A 27,034-nucleotide genomic window follows, 5' to 3' on the forward strand; every position below is an offset into this window, starting at 1 on the left:
TCTGTAATGTAATCTGAAATCAGTTTAATACCTTGCTTTGTTTATGTTTCTTTTTAGGGGTGTGTGTGTGTGTGTGTGTGTGTGTGTGTGTGTGTGTTAGTGGTGTACTTGCATGTATGTGTGTATGTATGTATGTATGTGTACTGTGTGATTCCTGGTGCCCATGGAGTCTAGAAGAGGGTGTTGGATTCTCTGGAAGTGTAATTATGATTGTGAAACACCATGTGGGTAATGGGTCCTCTGTAAAAGCAATAGGTATACTTAACAAATGAACCATTTCTCTAACCCTGATATTCAAGAGTCTTTTTGTGGCCCCGTAGGAATTTGCATATTCTTCCTCATCAGTCAAATATGCCATTGGAATTCTGATCTCTTAAGCAATATTGTTATTTATTAATGTGGATTTTTGTTTTAGTTCATAAACACAGGCTTCTTTGTTTTTATTTCTGGTGTCTTTCATTTCTCTTGCTTTATGTTTATGTTTATGTGTGCTCTTTCATCTTCCTGGGTGATTATCCCTCCCTCCCACCCCCTTTTTTTGAGATAGGATTGCTGCGTGTAGCCCTGACTGGCTGTCCTGGAACACTCTCTGTAGACCAGGCTGGCCTTGAATCAGGGATCCATCTGCTTCTGCCTGCTGAGTGCTGGGATTAAAGGCATGAGCCACAGCTGCCCCCGTTTATTCCTTCATATTTTTGGGTGCAATGAGTTTCTTTTCCCTTCTCCTTTTATTTATTTTCTGTATAGTTAATTATTAGTATGTAGAAACACTGTCTTAGTTAGGGTTTTACTGCTGTGAACACATACTATGACCAATGCAAATCTTATAAAGACAGCATTTAATTGAGGCTGGCTTACAGATTCAGAGATTCAGTCCATCATCATCAAGGCAGGAGCATGGAATCATCCAGGCAGGCGTGGTACAGGAGGAGCTGCGAGTTCAACATCTTCATCTGAAGAATGCTAGCAGAATTCTGACTTCTAGGCAGCTTGGATGAGGGTGAGGGTCTTAAACCCACACCCACAGTGACACACCTATTCCAACAAGACCACACCTTCTAATAGTGCCACTCCCTGGGACTAGCATATACAAACCATCACATTCCACTCCCTGGCTTCCATAGGCTTGTCCAAACATATGAGTCTATGGGGACCATACCTAAACATAGCATAACGCAAAAATACATTTAGTCCAACTTTAAAAGCCCCCATAGTCTATAGCAGTCTGAACAGTGTTAAAAGTCTAAAGTTAAAAATCTCTTCTGAGATTCATCCAGTCACTTAACTGTAATCCCAAAGCGAGACAGGAAACCATCTGGGCAAACTCCAAACTCTGATTCTCCATGTCTGATGTCAAAGTGGTTTTCAGATCTCCAACTCATTTTTTATCTTTGTTAACTGTAACAAACTTCTTTCTCCTGGACTGGTTCCACTCCCTGTTAGCAGCTTTCCTCAGCAGATAGACCATGGTTCTGGCATCTCGAACATCTTGGGGTCTCCAAGGCAACTTCAATGTTACAGCTTCTTGTTTCAATGTCTGGGATCCACACATGATCTTCTGGACTCCTCCAGAGACCTGGTGTCACTTCTCCAATTCCATCCTCTGTAGCACTCTAAACTCAGGTTGATCCACTCCACTGCCACTGCTGTTCTTGGTGATCATCCCATGGCACTGGCATCTCCATACACTGAGGTCTTCTGTTGCAACTGGGCTTCACCAATAACCTCTCATAGGCTCCCTTCGTGGTGCCAAGCCTCAACTCCTTTGCATTACCCTTTCAGGCGTGGGGCTTCAACTGCAACTGAGGCTGCACCTTCACCAATGGCCTTTTATGACCTCTCACAGTGCCAAGCCCCAGCTTATGACCCCTTCAGGCTTTCAAAACCTGAGTGACTCTTACACATTACCAAGTACACCTGCAGCACGGGATACAACCTTGACTTTTTCTAGAACACAGCTTCTTTGTGCTCTCAGAAAACACTTTGCCGAAGATTTCACCTCAGTGATGCTGGTGTCTTCTAATTACCACTGATTTCTTAGCTCCAGCTAACCAGTATTGATTGTCTCAGTAATCCCTTTCATTCTGGAGTCTAAAGCCAAAGCCACGTGGCCAAAGCTGACAGATTCTGCTGCCTGCTGGGGTTGGAACATGTGTGTCCTCCCCACCCCCCTTGTTCTATTATATCAGCTTTCTGCTTTTCAACTCCTTCACTGCCTAAGCTTGGCTTTCCTGGAACTTGCTCTGTAGACTCACTGAATTCAGAGATCTACATGCCTGTCTCCTAAACACTGGGATTAAAAGTGTGGTTTACCAAGCCAGCCTGGAATTAAGTTTTTCTTCACCTAGAACTTGCTCTGTTCTAGACCGGCCTTGAGCTCAGAGATCTGCTTGTCTTTGCCTCCTGGATCAAAGGCTTGTACTACTATGCCTGGACCTAAACTTAGACAGGTGGGATCTTGTCCCAAGGTCACTACTCCCTTAATTCAAGTTAATATCCCTGAACACAGGATTCAGCTCCATTTCTCTTTCTGGTGTCCCTTTAATACATGAACCATATATATATTTTATATTTTTCCCTTCTCAGCTTGCTATGCTTGTTTTAAATACTGTTCATGAGAGTTAACCAGAGAATCAAGTCTATGACGGGCATTTCTGAGACTTCAGTCTCTGTCAGTGCAATTAATCTTAGTCTCTTCACCTTAGGCTCAGGCAGACTCTTTAGACAAGGGCAAAAAATAGCCACAGTCTTCACCAAAATACCACAAAGATTGTCTTTAGGCCACATATGGAAATTTTCCACTGAAACCTTTTGGGCCAGGTCCACACAATTCAAATCACTCTCAGTAACAAAGTCTTCCATATTCCTACTAGGATAGCTAATTAATCCCCATTTAAAGCATTCTAATGCTTTCTAAATCCAAAGTCCCAAAATCCATATTCTTTCAAACAAAAGCATGGTCAGGCCTATTACAGCAGTACCTCACTCTGGTACCAACTTCTGTCTTAGGGTTTTACTGTTACTGCTATGAACACACACTATGACCAATACAAGTCTTATAAAGGACAACATATAATTGGGGCTAGCTTACAGGCTCAGTGGTTCAGTCTACTATCAAGGCAGGAGCATGGCAGTATCTAGGCAGGCATGGCACAGGAAGAACTGAGAGTCCTACATCTTCATCTAAAGACTGCTAGCAGAATTCTGACTTTCAGGCAACTTGGATGAGGGTCTTATAGCCCACAGCCACAGTGACATGCCTACTTCAACAGGACTATACCTTTACTCCCTGGGCTGAGCATATACAAACCACCACACACACACTGTGTGTGTGTGTGTGTGTGTGTGTGTGTGTGACCACTCCCTACCCCAGAAGTTTGGTAGACCAAAAATTTAGTCTCCTAAATATAAAAATTATGTCTTATGTCACCAGAAACCAAACAGTTTTTCTATTTTAGACCCTCCTTTCTCTTACTTGTCTGCTCTGACTTGGACTTCCAGTGCTATTGTGCTCTGTACATGTGGTAAGAATGAATATCTCTGTGTTTGAGCTCTTAAAGGAATAGCTTTCATTTTGCATTTGAGTTTATTAGCAGTGAACTTGTTGAATGTTTTTCATGAAAGGATTTTGTATTTTGTCATTTTGCCTTTTTTGTATCTATTTTCAGATTTGTGTTTCTTATTATTAATGGTGCCATTGTTTGATTATGAAGAGGAATCTTTGCATTTAAGGTGCAGATTCTCCCCAGTCATGGGTTATGATTCTTCTAATGTGCTGTTGTATAATTCATTTTTCTAATCGCTTGTTTAGGACTTCTGCATCCTAGTCTTCAGTGGTGTTAGTCTCTAATCCCATCCTCTACACCTTCTTGTTTGTAAGAGTATCTCATATAGTCTGTATTTTCCTGTAACTGACCGAGGCTACTGTCCAACTCTCGATCCTCCTACTTTGGGATTGTAGGCCTGAACTTTTACAAAACCCAGCTTAATTTTCTCTTCTTAGTTTTGTTTCAGCTTAGTATGAAGATGATTCTAGCCTCATAGAATGAGTGTTCCTCCTCTAAGTTCTGGGAAGGATTTAAAGAGAACTGGTTTTCTTTAAGTGCTGGCGAGAGTTCTTTAGTGAGGCTGTTCAGCCCAAGGCTTTTCTTTGGTGGAAAGTTTGGTTAGTTGCAATTTTCTTCCAAGATGTAAATCTATTAGCACGGTTTCTTCTTCATGGCTCAGGTTTTATCGGGCATTTAAGTTTCAGAGTTTTATCTGTTTCTTGTGTTGTCCAATTTGTTGGCATATTCACAGTACTCTGTTAGCCATTTTTTTCTGTAAAATTCAGAATAATCCATTCTTTAATAATTTCAATATTTAATTTTTCCTCTTTTATTCTCAGTGTAATTGATTACTTGATTGTGTAATTGATTGTTAATTTGAAGGCCCTTTTGGACAACTCATTTAGCTTTGCTAATTTTTTCCCTCCCTCCTTCCTTTCATTTTTGGTTTGCTATGATCATTATTATGTTTAATTCACTTTTTTCTAGATCTATAACCTGAAAATGTAGTTTTAATGTAAACATTTACAACTGACAGTTCCCTAGTGCTGCCTTACTTACTGCCCTAAGGCTGGCACTGTCATTTTCATTGTTCTCTGTATGTATTTTAGTTCTTCTTACAGTTTCTTTTTTTAATCCTTTTGTTTATACAAGAGTATGTTGATTCATTTCTAAATATGTATGGATTTTTCAGTTAATTTTTTGTGTTTGTTTATGTGTTCGTGTGTGCATGCATGTAGAGGTCAGAAGATGGTATTGGTGTCTTCCTCCGTTGTTTTGCCTCCTTGGTTTTTTTTAGACAGTATCTCACTGAACCTAGAGCTCACTGGTTAGGCTAGGCTGACTGATGAGCTCCAGGGATCCTCATGCCTCTGCTTCTCTTGTATTAGGGTTACAGGTGAGTACGGTCAGATCCAGCTTTTAAACATGGATACTGGAGATTAAACTCTGAACTTCATGTTTTCATTGCAGAACACTTTACTCACTGAGCTGTCTCCATAGCACCAGTTTTATTAATTATGATGAGGAAATATGTGTTTTATTTCAGCTTTAAATTTTAAGATCTAATTGTTACTCTTAGAGACTTATTTTTGACTAGATAGACTCAGACTTAGATGTAGAAGCTGTCAGCGAGGACAGCTTTCATCTCTTGGCAATCTGTTCCTGGAGCTTTTCTTTGGATTCCTTCATTCTCTTGACCAACAGTTTAGTATAATCTGCAGCCTCCTTGTTCTTCTTAGTGCATTGTTTCTTCAGAGCAACACATCTGCATTTGTGTGTAGGACACGCACAGTAACAAGACAGTAAATGCTGGGTGCTTTGGTCCCGGGCTTCTTTACCATCTTTATTTAAGGTCTTTCTGACAGTATATTGGTGACCATCATCTTTTAGAGAGATTGACAGGTTTTCATATCCTGCTAGCTCTTTTAGTCCCTGACAGAGACAGAGGCATCTGTCAGGTCTACAATGTCCTTATCTCCTTTTTTCTCCTTTTGGTCTAACAATATCCAATTTGAGAACACTTAGATTGAAAGACTTAAATTAGAATCTACAATTTGTCTGCAAACAGATTTGTTTTTCCTCTCTCCAGTTCTCCCTAGTCTATAACAAGAACACCTCTTACTCAACAGGAGGTGCACTCTGTTGTCAGTCAGGATTCTTTGATTATTAGGAAAACCTTGTTTCTCATTCCCACCCCTGATGCAGACCAACATAACCCTTCCACTCTTCACCCAGAGCTCCAGCAGCCACTTCTGTGGCCATGTGCTTCTCATAGAATGTATGGAACTTGACGTCATCTACTTAAACGAGTTTTTGACAGCTTACCGAACACCTGGGAGGCACCCCAAAAATGAACTTTTTAAAAAGACATAAGACGTTTAGTCATCCCTGAGAACAATGTGTATTATTCTACTGAGTTCAGTGTTTTATCTGCATTGTTAGTTCTGCTTTGTTTATAGTATAGTTTAAATCTTACCTTTCCTTCAATTTGTGTGATCTAGTTGTTCTGTGTATGACTGTATAGTTCTGTGTATAATGTATAGTGTGTCCATCTATAGTTATAGGACTATTTATTTCTTCACTGTTATCATTGTTTCCTTTACATTCCTTGACATTATGGCATTTGGTATATATTATAAGCATTACATCTTTGTGTGTGTTGTATTGATGTGTGTTTATAAGTCATATCTTTGTGAATTGACACTTTTATCAGCATGGAAAGGTTTTTTTTTGATTGTCTTGATAGTTTTTTAATTTCTGTTTTGTGTGATAATAGCGTAACTGTTCTGCCTCTTTTTGCATGGAGTGTCTTTCTAACCTGTCTGTATTCTTAGGTCTAAAGCGACTTCTTTATAGATACCATGCAACTATATAATGCTTTTTATCCATTTGACTCTGGAAAAATTCACATGTAAATGTTATGAAGAACTTGCACTATCCTGCTATTTGTTCTCTGGATATCTTGTAACTGTAAGGATCTTAATTCTGTTTTGAGATATTATGAACAGAACCCAGCCTGCAAGTGTAAATTTATTTATTCAAATCATGCCTATTATATATTAAGTGGTAAAATGCATTAACTATTGCATTAATCATTATGTTTTATAATACATTTTAACCTTGTATGTTTTTGACAAAAAATGAGCCGTATGCTTGGTAGTATATATTAGACATACAAAATTGAAGAATATGTGATTGCAGTAGAAATCATGCTATAGCCCCTTTTCCTCTTTGTTGGGCATGCGCATGGAAATGCACGTGCCCTTTGAGGCTCGAGGCATTGATCACCTGCAACTGGAGTTTTACACAGTTGTGAGCTACCCGAATTAGGTGCAGGGAACCTAATTTGGTTCCTACCCAAAACAGTATGTATTCTTAACCACTACTGAGCTGTCTTTCTAGTCCCAGATTTCTGCTTTTTAATATCTTTCATCATTTATTATTATCTGTAATAACGATTAATACTTTCACTTTTTATTTCACTGTGAAGTGGTGATATACATGCTAGCTAATCTTTTTTTGTTCCTTAAAATGACTGTTTTTGGTTGCTAAAATACTTTTCTGTTAAATGTGTCAGTTACAGTATTAGATATGTTATTTATTTATTTATTTTTTTTGGTTCTTTTTTTCGGAGCTGGGGACCGAACCCAGGGCCTTGCGCTTCCTAGGCAAGCGCTCTACCACTGAGCTAAATCCCCAACCCTAGATATGTTATTTTTAAAGGGAGATGGGTGGTAAACTATTAAACATTTATTTAAAAAACCTTTGGTGTGGATCTTATTTGGTCAGTGTTTTACTTTTCCTGTGGCTTTGATAAAATACCCTGACAAAAGCAACATCAGACGGGTTTATTTTGGTTCATAGTCTCTTGTAGCAGAGAAAGGCTGGTATCAGAGACCCAGTCAAGAACCAAAGAAAGTTGATTGTTCTTCTCAGCTGTCTTTTCTTTATGGAATCCCGGACCGTACCCCCAGGTGTCTCCTCTCAGCCCCCATTCTTTAAAGATGGGTTTTCCAATTTATATTACCCAAATCAAAATTATCCCTCATTTGTATGCCCCGTGGCTAATGTAATCTAAAGAGGCCAGAGGTTTGTTTCCTAGGTGATTCAAGATCCTATCAAGCCTACTGCCTTACCTATCACTTCATGTGAAATTGAGGATAAATATTTTTCTGAGCCCTGGTCTTTTCTGAAAAGAAATGGAGAACCAGTGGCGACAGGGGAAACTCAGGGAGACAGGAATGGTGGGAAGGGAGGCTGTGGTTGGGATATATTAAGAAAAGAATAAATAAAAAGAAAAAAATTAAAATTTTTTTTCTAATATGGAGTCTTGATGTTTTAGATCGTGAACCTAGCCTTTGATGGCTGAACCATCTTTTTGGTCCCAATATAGAGTCTTCATAGTTTATTTTTGAGTGTCACTAGCTAGTGAAGTCCTAGTGTGATAGTCATTGTATAAAACAGCTAAATTTGACAGATTTTCCTTCTATTTCTTTTAGGTGAATCTGGACTGGGAAAGTCGACATTAATCAACTCATTATTCCTCACAGATTTGTATTCTCCAGAGTATCCAGGACCTTCTCATAGAATCAAAAAGACTGTTCAGGTATATATGTTTCTGTTAACTAGTAATAAACTAGAGTTATGTTGATAGAGAACAAATTATGGTAGAACTTTGATTTGGTCTCTAGAAGTAGATTCATCTTTGACCTTAACTGGAAAGTAATAAGCATGACTTCACTAAATTAAAACCAAAACCACATATATAGCTGATCAGAGGAATTATCTTGACTAGAACCTGCCATAAATTACCCCTGCAACCCTGCTAGAAATTGCATTGTGATCTAGTAATAACCCTAGAGTTGTGTTGTCCATTATCATACTCACTTTGCACATATGACTAAGCTTTTTTTTTTTTGGTTCTTTTTTTTTTTTCCGGAGCTGGGGACCGAACCCAGGGCCTTGCGCTTCCTAGGTAAGCGCTCTACCACTGATCTAAATCCCCAGGATGACTAAGCTTTAACCAATACCATTAAGTAAAGTTTAGAATGCAATTTCTTAATTGCATCATACACATCTCAAATGCTGTGTTGCTATATGTGCTTTTTCTTATTTTGGGCAGTCATGTAACATTTCCACTATTGTAATAAGTTAATACCACATATTAGCTAAATGTCACTAGTAGTTATGTAAGACAACCAAGCTATGTATGGTCCAATTTATGACCCCTTAGTCTTAGTAAGTATACAGATGAGCTATTAATTCATATGCTTCCTAATTGTGAATATTTGTGGTAGGACTGGATTTCTGCATTTTTGACAGGATCACAAGTGGTATAGCAAGGCCTAGACTCTAGACCAGTGTTCTTCAAACTTCTGATCCTTTAATGCAGTTCTTCATGATGCAGTGACCCCCACTCATAAAAGCATTTTGTTGCTACTTCGTAAACATAATGTTGCCACTGCTATGAATTGTAGTGTAAATATCTGATATGTAGGATATCTGATATGTGACTCCCAAAGGGGTTACAACCCATAGATGAGAACTGCTGCACTGGACACTAGAGCTGTACTTTGCAACACATTAATCTGTAGCTCCATGTTGTTCTTGAGTTTTTGCAATAAATGTTGTCCAAATTAGGATATTGTGCAGGTGTAAAATGTACTGCAGAGTTTGGACAGTTAGCATGGAGAAAAAGAATGTAACTGCTCTCATTTTTATGTCAACTATATTTACAGTAGCTAATGAACAGTTTTAAAGTACTAATGTAGGTCACTATACATTTTTGTTTGGTAGCACTGGTTCAACTTTTGGTTAAAAGCTTATTGATGGGCTGATGAAGTGATTAACACCACATTGTTGAGGGGTTGTGGGCTTAGAGCTGGATTGAAAGTACTAATGACCATGTCAGTGTTTAAGATTGACAGAAAACACATACTCACTGCTAGACAGTTTACTCATCTGATTAAGGAGTGTTTTGTGATGAAAATAATTTATTTTTCATTTAGCTTTGTTAGAGAGGGAGGAAAATGAAACCTTAAAATGAACCCACTGGAAGATACTTGAAGGAATGTGAATCTACCTGGTGGCATATTTTGTGATTAATATTGATTCTAATCCTGAAGAACAAAAACTCATATTTTTTTAATATAGGTTGTAATATTCAAGATTGGGAAACTTGGAAATTTTTAATCAACTCTGCAGAATAGACTTCTAAATTCAGATGATTTGGTATAAAATAATATGCTAGATATTGTCATGGACCTACAAAATCTATTTTTGGTTAGGTAATTTTCTAAGTTTTCATTATTGTTCTAACCTGTAGGTGACTAATTCCAGATCTACATTAATAATAAAATCTAACACTTAATGAGTCACTGCTGTCACCGTCTAGCTACTACTGTAAATGCTGTGAATGTTTACTAATTTACTTTGTTCTTAGTCTTTGTGTGGTAGGTGGTAGTAATAGCTCATTTTACAAATGCAGCAGTTGAAACAGACTGTGTTGTGCCCTGAGGTGATGTAATGAAATGGAAGAGACAACTTCCAACTCCAAACTGCAGGGTGTCCACTTTCTAGTCACACACATGCACACAAACATATATGCTGTAGTGTTTAATGACTGTTAGTTGAATAGACTAATCAGTTCTTCATAAATAGATTAACTTTCTTTATTACTACTTTAGAAATGACAACATGCTGTCAGTTTATAAATTAACAGCTTTCTTGTGGTTTATTTTGCTAAATGACCATCCCAGGTATCTGCCTTAGGAGCTGTCAACCTTGTTTTTTGAGACATGTCTTCCTTCCATTGGCTGGGAGCTTGCTACTTAGGCTGTGTTGGTTGGCCAGTGAACCTCAGGGATATTCCTTTTTCCACTGTCCAGCATGGGGATGGTAAATACACACTGCTGCTGCATCTCGCTGGCCTCTTACATAGATTTGGGGAATCAACATCTGGTCCTTTTGCTTGTGTGCCAGTACTTTACTGACTTATCTCTCCACCCCTCGTTTTTAGCTCTTTATACATTCAGTATAGCAGTTGAAAATATTAACATGTAATTTTGGGGCTTTCAACACATAGGAATCTAGTTTAACACGTGATATGAAAAAATATTTGGTAAAAGATTATAGTCATGGGAGAGATGGCTCAGCGGTTAAGAGCTCTGTTTTCCAGAGGTCCTGAGTTCAATTCCCAGCATTCACATGGTGTCTTACAACTATCTGTAATGGACTCTGATGCCCTCTTCTGGTGTCTGATGACAGCTATAGTGTACTTATATTCATAAATAATTCTTTTAAAAAAAGATTATAGTCATGGTTAATTGATTGTTCTACAAATTGTAGAAATATCTAATAAGTGGTTCATAGACACTGCCATCACTGATTTTCTACACTACATGCGATATTTTTCCTTTGACCTTTTAACTCAGTTTTGTTCTGAAAATACTTTTTTTTTTTGTTTTGTTTTGGTTTTTTTTGTTTTTTTTTTGTTTTTTTTTTTCCGGAGCTGGGGACGAAACCCAGGGCCTTGCGCTTGCTAGGCAAGCACTCTACCGCTGAGCTAAACCCCCAGCCCCAAAATACTTTTATTATTAAAACATCTTTTTGAAAAAAAAGCGCAAATGTAAGCAAACTTAAGTATTAAGGATTGTCACACATGTATACATATATCCAGTTTCTGGGTCAATGAGTACTACATTTGCAGCTGGTTGTACTTGTGTCTCATTGATGGGGAATATTTTGTAGAAATATATTACAGCATATACTTTCATTTTTGAATGAGCATGTGGGTTTCTGGTTTTTTACTTACACTAATATTCTGTGCATATGTCTGTATAGGCAAAAGCATCTCATTGCTTTCATGTATTGTTTTCCATGTTCTGTAAGGTAGAGTATGTCTGCTTTACCAGCTGGCTAGTGAGGTGTCATTGGACTGCTTTGGTCATTTTAATACTTCCTATCTTTTCTTCCTCATTTCCAGCACCTTACAGGTGTCTACCCAGGTAGCATTTATTTAGGAAGGTAAAACTTTTGCCCATTTACTCCCAGGGAAGAACATATTGTGGATGAGTGTCATTCAAGAGGCCCAAGTACAACTAGAATTTGATCATCTTTTGCAGCCTCTTGACTGCCCGACAGTCCAGTAGTCTAACAGATGATTTGTCCTTGAAGTAATAAATTGATTCAATAGAGGGAATTAATATACATTATTATATTATATTTCATACATATAAACCAATTCTGGAGTTTCAAAAGACAAACATCTGACTTTGATGACCTGAAGGTTTTTGTTTATTTTGTTTTGTTTTTAACATTTTCAGTTTTTAGAAAATGAAAGAAAAATCCTCTCCTATGTTATTTATATCAAAGAGTAAAACTTTGATAAATAATACCACAACATCAATCTCTTTCCTGAATGTTATATTTATAGGAGATTGTGTTTTGGGGAAGAGATTCGTTGACATTCATAGGCTTGGAAGATTTCTAAGTATTTAGTAGAAAACTGGTTCTGAGATCAGTTCCTCAGTGGTTCTGATGGCAAATGAAGATCTCACTTGAATAAGATTTATTTTAACCTCCTCCGTTGGCCTAAGGACCTTTACGGAGCATTTCTAGATGTGAGCACATACCAGGCATGGGTTTCCCTATCCTAGGTTCTCATCATGGGTAAACATTAAGTGGAAGCAAGGCCCAAATAATTTCATCTCTTGTAAATTCATAGTTTGCTGTAGTCACAAAGTTTAACATTCAAGAATATCTGCTCTGTGATGTTCCTGGACTGTTGGAAACTGCCTTTATTTTATCTCGGAAAAAGTAGGAGAGGGAAGTATTTCTCCTTACCACTTTGAAGTGAATGCGTTGATGTCATGTTTCATCTGTCTTGGTTTATATATTTTTTTTACCAATAGATTATTAAAGTTAAGTGACGGGAAAGTAGACAGTTGTAGTCTTCATGTTCTTATTTCAAATATAGACCCCAAGATTGACAAAAAATTAAGCAAACAGTATTCTGTATACAATAGCAAATGTATGCAGTAATTACATTCTGTTTCACATTTTATACTGATTTTTAAAAATTTAAAATTTTTTGTTATACGATTGTGAACTATCTTTCCTTGGAGAAAATTGTCTTTTATTTGAGATTTAGTTCATTTCAATGTTAAGTTCTTGGTTGGCCAATTTATCTTGATGTACTGTAAATGTTTTCTTAGTATATGAAGCTTAGTAATCACTTTAATAATCATTCGGTAATGATAAATATTAGGTAGCTGCACAATTTTTCTGGAGGCAAGAAAAATTGAAAGCAGTAGAATATACTCAGAATAAAACATTTCATATTAGAGCATTGGATACTTTTCCAGAAAAACGTAGGTAAATCTGCCTATACATATTATTCCTTTTTGGTTTTTGAACCATTCAAGTGCATAAACAAATTGAGTGTTTTACATAATAGGTTGGGGGGGTCTTCAGTAATGATAGAGACATTTTCGAGAATCTGTATGGAAAACAGAACAGTATGAAATAACCAAGATGCTGTCCTAGGGAAGGTGCCATTGAGGTAGTTTTTAGGGTTTAGTGAAGTGGTATGATGGCAGGAGTCAGTAGGTTGAGTGACAAATGAGGCATTGAAGATCAGTGATAGCTATGTAGAAAAGGGCAAGAATGAATAACTATAAATGAATATAAAGGAAGCATATATGAATATATTATATATATATGTGTGTATAAACATATATGACATACATATCTATTGCTGTTGTAATATATTAATACCTCTTACATAAATTATAATAAATTTAAACCTTTTAACTGTAATTTTGTTTGTTATATAAATTATATTTCATCCTAACTTACCTAATTTTTTAGACTTAAGTTTTTCAGTAAGTTATAGATGAACTAAACATTCATGGAATTACAACTCACATTGAAGTTGAGTTACTCACATTGTAGTTAACATTTTTTTGACTCTCAAAATACCCAGTAAGTTTATCATGAGGTTTTTGTATTGTGCAAGGGTTGTGCATCTCTACCAGGTCTCCTTCACTTGCTATGTTTTCCAAATAAAGGTTTGAGGTATTAAACGGACTATTTCCTATCTTTGATTCAAGTAAATGTATCAGGCTCTCTTCAGAGCTTTGGCCTTACTGCCACTTCTTGAGGAAGTATGAGTGAAGGTGTAAACCCTTGACAGAAAGTTTTAACGTTTCCTTCAGCAAGTTACTCACTTAATTAAATAATGCATTTTGTTTATGTTAATACATGTCTTGTGAACATGAGGTTAAAAAGTGGATTGCACTTTGTAGTCCTTTGGTGGTAAAGCTGAATAGTAAGCATGAAGACATGGCTTGTCCTTCGATGGAAAAGCTACAGTGTTAGAAGTATAGGTATCTTTGATTTGTTGAATGTAGGGAGTCAAAAATGCCTCAGTAAATCAACAACACACATAAACAATATGGAATGTAGTTTTACTTCCTTTCTAGAGAAAATCAGTAGAAAATGCCCTTGCTTCATTCCTTTAAGTCACTTCATTTCTTTGATGTTAAGTTATGCATTTAATCTTAGAGAACCCTTGCTGATGCTTTAGAATATGCTGATGTGACCTGCATAAGGAGAGAGAGAGAATGGGAAAGTGACTGTTCAGACAGATTGTTAGGAAAACTTTGAAATTCCTGGGCTTGAATTAACTTGTCTTCTGTGGATCCCATAGGATACTTAGAAAATCAGATGAGATGACAGAACTGGATCCTGTGAATCAGTACTTTACAGTTGCAGTTTTTGGATCTTTTTTTATTGATTGCTGACTTCTTTGTATTTGATCATGTATGGATACCCAGAATTTCATAGGCCAGAGAAATATCTGTATAAACAAATGCATCAGAGTACATAAAAACTTAATTTTTCTTATCAAATCAATAAATAAGTTAAATTTTTAAAAAATGGTACCGGAGGTTGAACCTGGGGTCTTGAAAATGCTAAATAATCACTTTGCCTCTTTATTTACATTCCCAGTGCTTATTACTCTTTTTTTAGTACAAAAATACTTTAAAATTTAAGCTGTCATGTTAGCATTAAAGGAATATTAGATTTGTTAGTAAGAAAACCAGACACTACTTGAAGTAATTTGATTTATGATATGTATGTTATGTGTATGTACAGCATGTGTGTGTTCAGAGTTTAGAAAGAATGTCATGGCTCCTGGGACTGCAGTTACGGTTCCTTGTAAGTCACCCTGTGCTGCTAGTAACCAAACCTGGTTCCTGCACCGCACACTCTTAACCGCCGAGTCACGCATTGTTCAGCCTCCGGTGGTTTCTGTTTATGACACCGATCGATCATTAATTATTATGAAAAGGCTGGGAATGGATTAAAAATAATTTGAGATGTAGATTTGATGAGATTATCCTTTGGGGAAGCATAAGAAAATTTTAAAGTCTGAATTTCTTAAACATTTGTTTGATAATCGAATGCTGATAAGTAGTTAAAACTCTTCCTTATTGGTATTTAGTTTTAATCTATATAGACCTCATACTTACTAAAATTTAATTGATACCTTCAAATATTCTAATTGCTAGTAGATAAATATGCTTATAGTCAATTTTCACTGATGATATAAGCCAAGATCAAAGCAGTTTGAATAACTTACATTCAAGGCTTACCTAAGAGATAGGAAACAAGCCTTCCTTCCATAGACAGGTATGTCCAAATTGTTGGCTTTTTCCCCCAATTTCAATTCTTTCTCCTAATTTCAGTATCTTTCTGATAATAAACTACTTTCATAAAAAAAAACACTCTTGATTGTGATAAACATATAATGTTCAGTTTGTTAGCTACATGAAATAAAACTAAATATTCAGTCCTTGGTCACACTCATCAACATCCCACGTGGTAACAATGGGGACAAAATAGCGCTCACACACATGCATGTAGGTGGTTAGATTTAATTTGCAATCAGTTTCCAAATTGGTTTTAAGAAACTTGAGTATTCTTACCTCTTGTTATAGAAAACAACTCACATAATACATAATTAACTTGTACAACAATGACTCTTACAGGTGGAGCAATCCAAAGTTTTAATCAAAGAAGGTGGCGTTCAGTTGCTGCTGACGATAGTTGATACTCCGGGATTTGGAGATGCAGTGGATAATAGTAATTGGTAAGATTGCTGTTTTGCCCCCATTGTTTCCCAGTATAGTCAGACCTTTACCTTTTATTTAATCCTATCAGTTTGGGAGACAGAGGCAGGCATGTCTTTTGAGTTCAGGGCAAGCCTGGTAAATAGCAAATGAGACTCTGCTTTACAAACAAAAACAGAATAACAAAAATGTAAAAACAAAAAAAAGTAACAGTGAGAATCATTGATTTTAAATGGTTAGGACTTCATATACCAACTTTGCTATATCTCTTATTTGAAAATACTGCTTTCCGGAATGGTTTGGGTTCTTGTTTTGTCGTTTTTTTTCTCTTGGTGTTTTAAGACAAGATTTCTTTGGGTCCCAAGATGGTTGAGAACTTAAATCCTCTTGCTTAGCCTCTGAGTTCTTTCTATATAGAGTGGAATGTTACTGTTTATACATATATATTATATATGTATGTGTATAAACATATATGACATACATATCTATTGCTGTTGTAATATATTAATACCTCTTACATAAATTATAATAAATTTAATCCTTTTAACTGTAATTTTGTTTGTTATATAAATTATATTTCATCCTAACTTACCTAATTTTTTAGACTTCAGTTTTTCAGTAAGTTATAGATGAATTAAACAGTCATGGAATTACAACTCACATTGAAGTTGAGTTGTAGTTAATTATCATTTTTTGACTCTCAAAATACCCAGTAAATTTATCATGAAGTTTTTGTATTGTTTAATCTTTGTTAGAAATTTAAAACTATGGATGCAGTTTTTCAGATTGCATAATATTTAGCATTGATATAGTTATCAGTGTAAATAATTACTAATTATCAAAGTTTTGTTGACACAGAACAATTCATTTTTTAATTTGAGAGTTAAATAATGAATCAAGATATACTTCATGTAGTTTAATCTTTTTTTTCTGTGTGTGTGTAGGGGATTGCTGTTTTCATGGTGATATATATAAAATGTATGTACATTCAAGTGTAGAGGCCCAAGGTCTAGGTTAGTGTCTCCTTGATTACTCTCCACCTTTAACTTTTGAGACAGGGTAAAGCTTATCAGTTTGGCTAGACCAGCTACCAGGGGTCCGACTCGACCTCACAACTCTCTTCAAGTTTGAGGTTACAGGCACTTGCCACTACACCTGGCTTTTTATGTGCGTTCTAAGGATTAGAATACAAGTCCCCATGCTTTAGTGGTTGAGCCATCTCCCCAACCAAATTTTTACCTACTTTTGAGTCAGTATGTAGAAAAAGGTGAGATGTTTTCTGCTGGTGAGTTCTTTTATTAAATTAAAACTACTATCCTTTCATTGTCAAACAGTTAATTCTTTGTAGGATTGCAACTTAATTGTTCTCTTTATCTGCATATACAGCTGGCAGCCTGTTATCGACTACATTGATAGTAAATTTGAAGATTACTTAAATGCAGAATCTCGAGTGAACAGACGACAGATGCCTGATAACAGGGTGCAGTGTTGTTTATACTTCATTGCTCCTTCAGGACATGGGTCAGTACCTCGATGCTTTGCTACATCGTTGTTTTTATCGTGTATCATTATGTAAATCATATCTATGTTTTAGAATAATGTCTATGAAGTACATGAAACTAGATCATTTATAAAACAACGTAATCCCATGTAAAAGTGGTTTGGAATAACCTGTTTAAGTCCTAGGTTGTCATTTTACTCCTTAATTCTACATACATACTGCATTTCATCTGCTTCACAAAAGGAAGCATGTCCAGTTTCCACTCTGAGTTTTGAGATCTTAAAACTGATAGTTTTTGTTTTAACCTCACTTTTATAAGAGATTGAACCACCAAATTAAAAAGACAGTCATAATTTTTGAGTTTATATAAACCCCAAGGCAACAACCTATAAACAAAGTAACTTACTGTAAACAATAGAAAAGGTAATAATAATTAAAAATGAGCTTAGATGCCAATGGTTTCTTAGTTATCTTTATATTTTTCAATAAGTGGTTTGTTACACCTTAACTGTAAAGATCACTTTAAATCAGTATTACTCTCATTTTAGGTAGTTAAGACTGAACTATTAAGACATTGGTCTGATACTCTCTACTTGATAATGACTAATCCCTTCTTCAAAAACAGAAAAGTTATGTACTCTTCTACTATTACTAATATTATTATTAGCTATTAATATTTCCATTAATTTTCACCAATTTATTTTGTTGGTGGGGCGTAAATCACAGCCTAATTTAACCACTTAACATGGTAATTCTACCTTCTCTTTGCCAAAAGGAACTAGACTATTACATGATATAAAGCTATAAAGTATTATTACCCCATATTCAAATTAGAGTGGTATACCCTCTTTTTCCTCTACTGCTTTTGATTTCTCTTTCTGTGTCCTACTGTAATGCCTGTTTTCATTCTGGTAGAACAGGGAGCCATAGTTATGTGATCACTGTTTGATTTGTGGGAAGATTAGAAAGGTTTCTTTTATGCTTACTATTATGCCTTATTTTCAGAATTTTATTTATATCACTAAACCATCATATCTACTCATAAGACTCATTTTTGTTTTGTTTTGTTTTGTTTTGTTTTGTTTTAGAAATGTGACACACCAGCAGGCTCTGATGGCCATACCTTTAATCTCAGTACTCAGAGAGCTCAAGCTAAAAGGTTGAAAATTCAAGACCAGCCTCGGCTGTGTCTTTTGGTAGCAAAATCCTATCAAAAGAAAGAAATACTAAAAATAGATAAAACAGCACAAAACCATGCGCTAGGATGTCGCTCAGTTCAAAGCTCTGCAGTCAGTCCCCAGGACAGCCAGTGCCTTACCCATGTCTCTCTACTTCTCAGAAGTCAAACCAAAACCCCAAACTGTCACTCACACACTGCATGTACAGCTTTCTATGAGCATGTAGGTAGCTCTAGAATTTATACTTTTATCTTCTTTTTTTTTTTTTTTTTTTTTTTTTTTTTTTTTTTTGGAGACAGGGTTTTTTCTGTATAGCCCTGCCTGTCTTGGAACTTGCTCTGTAGACAAGGCTGGCCTCAGACTCCTATAGATCCTCCCGCGTCTGCCTTCTAAGTACTAGAATTGAAGGTCTGTGCCACCACACTCCAGTTCTACTAACTGGTTTTTATTAGCACAGCTTCTTAGAAGTCAGCCTAGTAAGAGCATCTACAGTTAATAGAAATCAGTGAGTTTCTAACAGATGTTTTGTACTCTTTCCAAGTGTTAGGATTCTCATGAAATTACATTCTTATTTTCCTTAGAGGGTAATTTTTATCTTAAAATTACATGGGAAATAAGAGTTGTTCTATTAAAGAAATGAAATTATAATTCAAATGATATATATGGCTTTAATCCATTTCTTGATTTTTCACAAGGGAAAATTTTTATTTCCTGTGTCTTTTCCTAAACAGTCGACCAGCTTAATTTTTAGAGATGGAACAAAATTTTTCCTATTGGTATGTAATACTCATAGATTAAATTGAAGAATATGACAGTGAATTTGGTATCAGATTATACATGACCTGCTCTCTCTGTGGGCTGAAATTATATACAATATGGCAAATGAAGCATGGGCCTTCTGTGAGTCCCTCAGTTCTATGCAATATAGTATCAATTCCTTTTTCAATCATCTACTTGTGTCATTACTGGATATTAGGCAATTCAAATTTCATTTTCGATTGCTTCCTTTGTCTTGTTCACTGTTCAGTAACTGCTATTAAAAGCTAGGTTTAAGATAATAAAATACTGTTTTATCCTTTTAATATCGATTGTCACTTTAAACAAAGATGACTCAATTAGTTTTATTTAGAAATGTATGTAATTGTAGTTTAGTTTAAAATCATGTTACAGGCTTTGAAGTAAAATAACCTTTTCCCTTCTAGAAATTGTATATGAAGGTCTTTTTATTGTTTAAAAACTAATTGTTGAGTTGAACATTTTAGTTCATACATGTAATCTCACCTTCAGAGTTGGCTATGTAGTGAGTTCAAGTTTAGCCTGGGCCTGTCTTAACCCCCACCCCCCCATTGAATTTATATTAATTTAATCTTTGAAAACTAAATGGGCACAGAAAAAATTTCAGCCACTTTATGCTCAACATGTTGAATTAAAGTTTTTTAAGCATCCGATACTTTTAAACTGATTTAAAAGTATAGAAGGGTTTTATGAAGGCTTTTATCCTCCCTACAATTTAATTTTTAAATTGATTTCGATGTTCTTTGGTTCTGATTTTATCTATTGCTTTTTCATATTCCAACTGTATGAACCAGTCTGTCCTGTAATGTGCTTTGAAAACCCACTTCCTTCCATCCCCCCAGTGCTACAGTTACTGCACACCCTATGACTGCAGTGCTACAGTTACTGCACTCCCTATGACTGCAGTGCTACAGTTACTGCACACCCTATGACTGCAATGCTACAGTTACTGCACACCCTATGACTGCTGTGCTACAGTTACTGCACACCCTATGACTGCAGTGCTACAGTTACAGCACACCCTATGACTGCAGTGCTACAGTTATAGCACACCCTATGACTGCAGTGCTACAGTTATAGCACACCCTATGACTGCAGTGCTACAGTTACTGTACACCCTCTGACTGCAGTGCTACAGTTACTGCACACCCTATGACTGCAGGAGCTCTTAGTTTATGCTTATGACATTAAGTTCCCTGAGCCCGTGCCATAGCTATTATAGGTACCTCCCTTTTTAAAAGTTGTGATACTATACACTAAGTGCATAGTATTTAGATAATAGAACTAAAACAGAACTTATGTATTGCTTTTAAATATAAAATCCTTGTGTAGGCAGAAAAACTAAAAACTTTTATGCTGTTTTATACTGTTCACTGGGAAGATTCTGTTAAAAACTGAATTTTGCCTTTATCACTGTTTATAACAGTGAATTATAACAGAATTCAGCCTTTCTTCCATTTTTCTCATTGTTCCTTATACAGTTAAGGAATACGCTTTAGGATCGCATTTCCGTTATCTTGACTTACTGCTGTGGATCATCAGTTATAGTCCTGGAACATTTTAGGGGTACAGACTCAGTCCTCACTATGGTTTCTAAAAGACTTGAGATAATGATAGCTTTTTACTTCTTTTGTTAGCACCTTTGCTGGATGCTAAAAAAACACAGATGATTGAGTTAAAAAGCACTCAACTAAAAGGATTTTTTTAGTGTTAGAATGGAAAAACAGGGCAAATGTTTCTTAACACAGCACATAGAGGATCTAGAAAATGATTTCCAGAGGGATTGAACTGTCAACCATGTCTAAAAGAATGCATAAGTAAGAAATGAATCAAAATAGGTGGGGTGTAAAAATAAAGAGTGTTCCAGGCAGGGATGGTAGTAGCCTATGACACTTTTTAAGTATAGCACTTTTAAAGAATTGTGAGAAGTTAAAAACATCCTGGTACATTGCAAGTAGATTAAGGAGAGAATATTTGTCTTCACAATGTTAGTGAGTCATAACAGCTAAAGAATATGGCTTTTAGTAAGACTGTCAGTCAAATAATGAATGCTGCTGTCAGATTGAGGTAGTAGTTGTGTGGGTACGGTGCTAGGAAACCGGAAAGGCTTATGTAGAGAACTCCACGGTGGACTTCTTGGGGGTCTGAATTGAAATGTTTAAAATGGATAGGGTATCTGTTTTAGTGCCTCTGTCTTTCATGCAGGCCTTGATAATCTCAGGAAATGGAGAATAAATGAAGGAGAAATCTTAGGTGTTTGGGTACATTGTGAAGTACCTACCATGTATTAATAATGGAGAAGAGGAGTGAAAAATGAAGGTTCAGATGGAGAATGGCACATACCAGGAGTATAACCACTGAGTTAGACGGTATCTTGGACATCAGAGTGAAGTTTTGAATGGGTGTAGTTTGGGGAATTATTGGCACTAAATGATTGTAGTGATTTTAGTCAGAAAGAATGTAGGGTTAACAAATAAAGGTGACCTAGCACAGAAGTCTGGGGAATTCACAAGTTAAAGATCTACCTTACTGAACTGGAGAGATGGCTCAGTGGTTAAGAGCACTCACTGACTGCTTTTTGAGAGGACTTGAGTTCACTTCCAGCAGCCACATTGTGGCTTACAACCATTTACACTGGGATCCAAAACCCTCTCAAGACAGCTACAGTGTACACCTATACTTAAAATAAATAAATCTTAAAAAAAAAAAAAAAGATTTGACTTACAAAGGGGATCCTGAGGGTTCTAGAGGTGAGGGAATGTGTTTTAGATGCTGCATACTGGCCACATTAGATGACAAGTACCATAGTTTTATTTTGGTTTTAAAAGTATAAGGCCAAAACACAGCAGCCAGATGATAACAAACAGGCATATTGAGGACTGACTTTTAGTATTTTGTCTAAGAAAGATAGTTGACAGCAAGAATTGTGTTTATCAAAAAAGAACTAAAATTTTTCATGGAAAAAAAAACCCTTACCCACCTTGTAAACCTTAATAGATATAAAGCTGATCTAGGAAATACTATTAGGAGCCTTTCAGGTTTTTCCAGTTCCTCCAGGACCAAAAATCAATGACCAGGGTATTTCAAAGCCAAGAGTCAAAAATCCTCCTTAACCACTCCATTGCTTCTTTTAAAGTCCTGTCCTGCTTGTTGGCTGACCTATTACATCTTTAGAATGTTTCTGATAAGTAAGTAAAGTAGCTCACTGTATTCATTGTCAAAGATGTGAAGAATCTTTTTTTTCAAAGAGATGAATACAATATTAAATACTATATATTTCAGACTTAAACCATTGGATATTGAGTTTATGAAACGTTTGCATGAAAAAGTGAATATCATTCCTTTAATTGCCAAAGCAGACACACTTACACCAGAGGAATGCCAACAGTTTAAAAAGCAGGTAAGCAAGAATTAACCTACATGTTTTCCAACCATTCTTGTCATTAATAGCTTTTATTACAATATACAATATAGTCCATTTATCTTTTGCTTATCATTATAAGCTTATGCTTTTTCTATTTTCTCTTGAATCTTAATTTTGCTTGTATTACTTAATAGGATAAACATTTAGAAGATAATTGTGTGTGTGTGTGTGTGTGTGTGTGTGTGTGCGCGCGCACGCGCTTCCTCCCCTAAACTCATGCCCTGTTACCTCAGTAATATTCTTAATGATACACTTTTCTCACATTATTGTATTTGTTTTGTTACATTTGACATCTATGAACTCTAAGGTAAATTTCTGAAAGTCTGTCTATTCCAATAGTCTATTTTTTAATTTTAGGCCAATATTTTAAAAACAATAGAAATTTTGTATTATATTCAAAATAGACTTTAGAGTTTTGTTATTTCGTTATCTTTATAGGCTTCAATGTAACAAAATATCTTTTTAAAATGAATTTTAGAATACTTCAAAACTTGTTACAGTAAGAAAAACCTGTTTAAATTTGCTTTGGAGTGGTGTTGAATTCTTAGAAATTTTGACATCTTAAACAGATTTTACTACTAATATTCTCAGTATAGGTGGTTTCTTCCTTTAGCCTCTTCCATTCTTTTTCTTCCTCCTTCACTTCCTGTTCATCTTCCTCCTTTTCCTCATTCCTCTTTCTACCTGTTCTCTTCCTCTTTCCCATTTTTCTTCTTATTTCTCATTTTTATTTGAGACAGGGTGAATGCAGCATCACGGCACTATTTCTGTCTCTACCGCTAAAGTTTCTACCTTCAATGGTCAATATCTTTGTGTGGATTTATTGTGACAAGTTAGAAGTAAAAGGATGGATTAGTAACGAGTTCTACTTTCAGATTGGTCACATGCCTATTTGTTGTCTCCCTTCCTCTTTTTCTTTCACTGAACACTGAACCCAAGTCCTTCGGTGCATATACTTGACACCTGTGTTCTTCTAGTCTTAAATTTCTTTTTTGTATGCTTAGAGCCATGTTTCTTACCCATAGAATTATTTGGAGGTTTATCAAAATCATTGTTGGACATTATCCTTACCAATTAGTTCTGTAGGATAAGTTGGGGTCGTAGGCTTTATTTTGAAAATGCTTGCTTACATAAGTTTCCTGTGTAACTTCTGACCAAGGACCACTACTGTTAAAGCTAGGAACTATTTTATTGGTTGGTTATTTTATTAAAGATAGGGAGGGTCTCTATGTAGTCTTGACTTTATAGACCAGGATTTATGGAACTTGTTCTATAGACCAGGCTGCCCTCAAGCTTACAGAGATTTGCCTGCCTCGGCTTCCTGAGTGCTGGGATTTAAAACATGAGCTATCACGCCAGGTATCACTTATTTTCACTGTTTATCCTTTGAGACAGGGTCTCACATTGTAGGTCTGGTTTGCCTGGAACCCACTATTTAGATCAGGATGGCCTCAAATCAGAGATCCACTTACCTACTAAGTGCTTAAATTAATGTCATGTGCCATTTCACCTAGTCATTATTTTGTTTTTAGAGTAGATATATGCCCAGTGATGACGATATGGTCCTATTGATGGGCATTGATAATTTAACTTGTTCTTTTTTTTTTTTTTGAGATAGGCTCTTATCTACAGCCTAGGCTAGCAAGGAGCTCTCAGTCCTCTTGTTTTAGCTAGTATTACAGGCATGTACCAACATGCAGATCTTACTTCTGTTATTTCTGTTCAGTATATTAGTCATTTAACTCACCTTGTTTATAGCCCCTTTGTTGATGTTGGAGACTCTTGCTGTGAGAATAGCCGTGTAATAAAAGTACAGCCAGGGAAGGTTGTGCTAGGAGAGTGGTAGGAGTTCAAATTGTATGGGTGGGTGACATTTTATTTACATTGCATTCCCTTGTCTTTGAAATCCTTTTGGATTTCATAATTTGTTTTAATCTTCATAATTTGTTTTGAACCAGGTAATTCTGATATTACTAAGTCTTGAGGTTCTTTATTTCTACTGTGTGTTTTCTCTATACTTGCTTTAGATTTATGCCTATGCAATGTGTCCATGTAATGAATTTTTCTGTTAAAGTGTAAACCTTTCTCCTGCGACTGTTGTGTTTTTTACTTGTTCTTGGTACAATTTTTAGGTGACTTTAAGCTCTGTTGTTTCAGCTTTCAGAATTAAGATATATGAAGAAAAATAATCTCCTTCTCTTTAAATAAATGACCAAAAACCACTGTAGTGGAGACCAGCTGAATAAATGCCATTGTAATTGTAAAATATTCTGTAATTCTTTATAATTCATTTGGGACAGGACTCATATGATTCACACTTCTGAAATAGTTGAATTTAAAATATTTTAAATTTCATTTCACTATTTGTCTTTGTGTACCTGGGTTAAGGAAGGTGCGTGCCCTGTCGTACTTGTAGAGGTTGGAGAAGAATTTTGTAGAATCAGTTCTCTCTTTCTGTTTTTTTCTCCTTCTACTTTGCACGGTAGGCACCGTTATGTTCTCTCCCTGTTACCCTGTATTGGGTTTTGGTATTTAAATAAAAACAAGAAAGCACCAGAGGTCTCATATTAAAATAGAATCTAAGACATATTTAGTAAAAATACTGCCAATGTCATAATCATGTACGGTGCCCTTTCTCTTCTTCTGTTTTAGATAATGAAAGAAATCCAAGAACATAAAATTAAAATATATGAATTTCCAGAAACGGATGATGAAGAAGAGAATAAGCTGGTTAAGAAGATAAAGGTAGGCTCCTTTGTCTGCACAGTAAACTGTTTGAGCCTTCCAGTTGTGCTCTAATATGAAAGACCACAGTCTTAAAAAACAAATAGGGATGTTCCCTAATGTTTATCAGCCTTACAGCTACCTCTGACTGACAGCACCTAGACCAGCATTGCAGAGCAGTGGGTGAATGCCACCCTGAATGGGTGTCAGTACATTGCTTTCATATTTATAAACAAGTATGAGTAGGAAGGGAATTAATTTTTGTTTTCCGTTTTTTTTAAGAGTCTGATAAAACTTACTTCTTTTTATCAAAGTCAACAAAAGCCCTACATCATTTTAATTTTGTAGTGTTTGTTATGATAGGTTCCTCTGTGTAGCCTGGCCATCCTAGAACTAGCTCTGTACACCAGGAGGACCTTGAAACTCCAAGGTTGATCACCTGCTTCTGTCTCCCAGATGGTGGGGCCACCACACCTGGCTTTTAATTTTGTGTTTTTATTCATACTTGTTTTTGAGTACCTGGAGCCAAAGTGGTTTAGTAAATACTGGTCTTTTATATACATGTATAATTGATAGAATATTTATGTCTGACCAATGAAGAATTTCAGAAGTTTTGCAAAATAGCCTCTTCTAGAATTCTGAGAGAGCAAAAATATTGGAAAGTTCTACTCTGCATTAAAATGAGTGGATATAGATTTAACAAGTGGGTGTGAGGTTCTGACTAGTTTAGAAAATAGGTATTTCCTGCACCTCATATTGTTAAGGATAATAATGAAATAGATTTGTGGTCCTTTCCCTTGCTCTCTTTTCTTTCTGAATATCAATGTATTTTTTTATTCTGTGTCAAATATGGGATGCTTTTTAGAGTAGTTTTTGGCAACTAATTTGACAAATACATAATACATTATTCTTAAAATTGTACCTAAAAAGCAATTATTTATCATACACTCTCATAATAATGCTTGAGTAACCATTTTCTGGATAATTATTGCTTGCTGGTAAGAGTGAATGTAGGTAATTTTTTGTTAATATGTTGAATATTTTATTATTGAACCATGAGTACTGTAGAGATGTGTTTATAATATCACTTTATTTTATAGGACCGTTTACCTCTTGCTGTGGTGGGTAGTAATACTATCATTGAAGTTAATGGCAAAAGAGTCAGAGGAAGGCAGTATCCTTGGGGTGTGGCTGAAGGTAAGGTTTTTTTCAGTGAATAACAATGTAAGGTCTCAAAAAGGGGCTAAAAATGTGTACTGAAGTTTGTAATATAAAATCACAATGTATAACACACTCCAGGTTTTCAAATGATAGGTTTTATTTCATTTTCCTACTCTTCATTTTTCTGTTAAGTAGAATTCTGTTTCTCAGTTACGTAAGTTAGGGAAGTATATATTAATTCTTCAGCTCCTATACTTTGCAGTCAGCAGTCATTTGTCATTGTCCCCCTCTCCTGGACCTGTACAACCTTCATGCCAGTTTATCTTTCTTGAAAGCATGTTTCATAGTTGAGGGTTTTTTCCCGTGGTCTAAGGTTATTTCCTAGGATCTAATAAATCTTTGGAAATGGAGCAATTTGGAGAGAGCCAGTCACAATCATGTGACTAGTGCCTTGTTTTCAGTATGGTTCCTAGTATGTTAGTTTTCAATGCCAGTAAACTTTTAGTGATAACATCAAACCTCAGAAATCCTACTGGAAAGAGAAGTATTTTCCTAAGTTTGTAGTA

The 27,034-nt window shown here is 35.9% G+C and overlaps 1 protein-coding gene and 1 pseudogene across 6 annotated transcripts in view; one reads left to right on the plus strand and one right to left on the minus strand.

Moving 5' to 3' along the window:
* Septin7 (septin 7) overlaps nucleotides 1-27,034 on the plus strand; it is a 63,473-nt gene that overhangs the window by 26,490 nt on the left and 9,949 nt on the right. For all 6 annotated transcript variants that reach the window (XM_063266076.1, NM_022616.2, NM_001113740.1 and 3 more), the window contains 6 exons: nucleotides 8,048-8,154; nucleotides 15,605-15,705; nucleotides 17,072-17,206; nucleotides 22,442-22,559; nucleotides 25,236-25,328; nucleotides 26,408-26,504. In XM_063266076.1, coding sequence (XP_063122146.1) covers nucleotides 8,048-8,154; nucleotides 15,605-15,705; nucleotides 17,072-17,206; nucleotides 22,442-22,559; nucleotides 25,236-25,328; nucleotides 26,408-26,504 — 651 coding nt within the window. The remainder of the gene's footprint in view (nucleotides 1-8,047; nucleotides 8,155-15,604; nucleotides 15,706-17,071; nucleotides 17,207-22,441; nucleotides 22,560-25,235; nucleotides 25,329-26,407; nucleotides 26,505-27,034) is intronic.
* Nucleotides 5,190-5,980, minus strand: Rps6-ps5 (ribosomal protein S6, pseudogene 5; annotated as a pseudogene).

Source organism: Rattus norvegicus, chromosome 8, assembly GCF_036323735.1.
Source record: "Rattus norvegicus strain BN/NHsdMcwi chromosome 8, GRCr8, whole genome shotgun sequence".
NCBI lineage: Eukaryota > Metazoa > Chordata > Mammalia > Rodentia > Muridae > Rattus > Rattus norvegicus.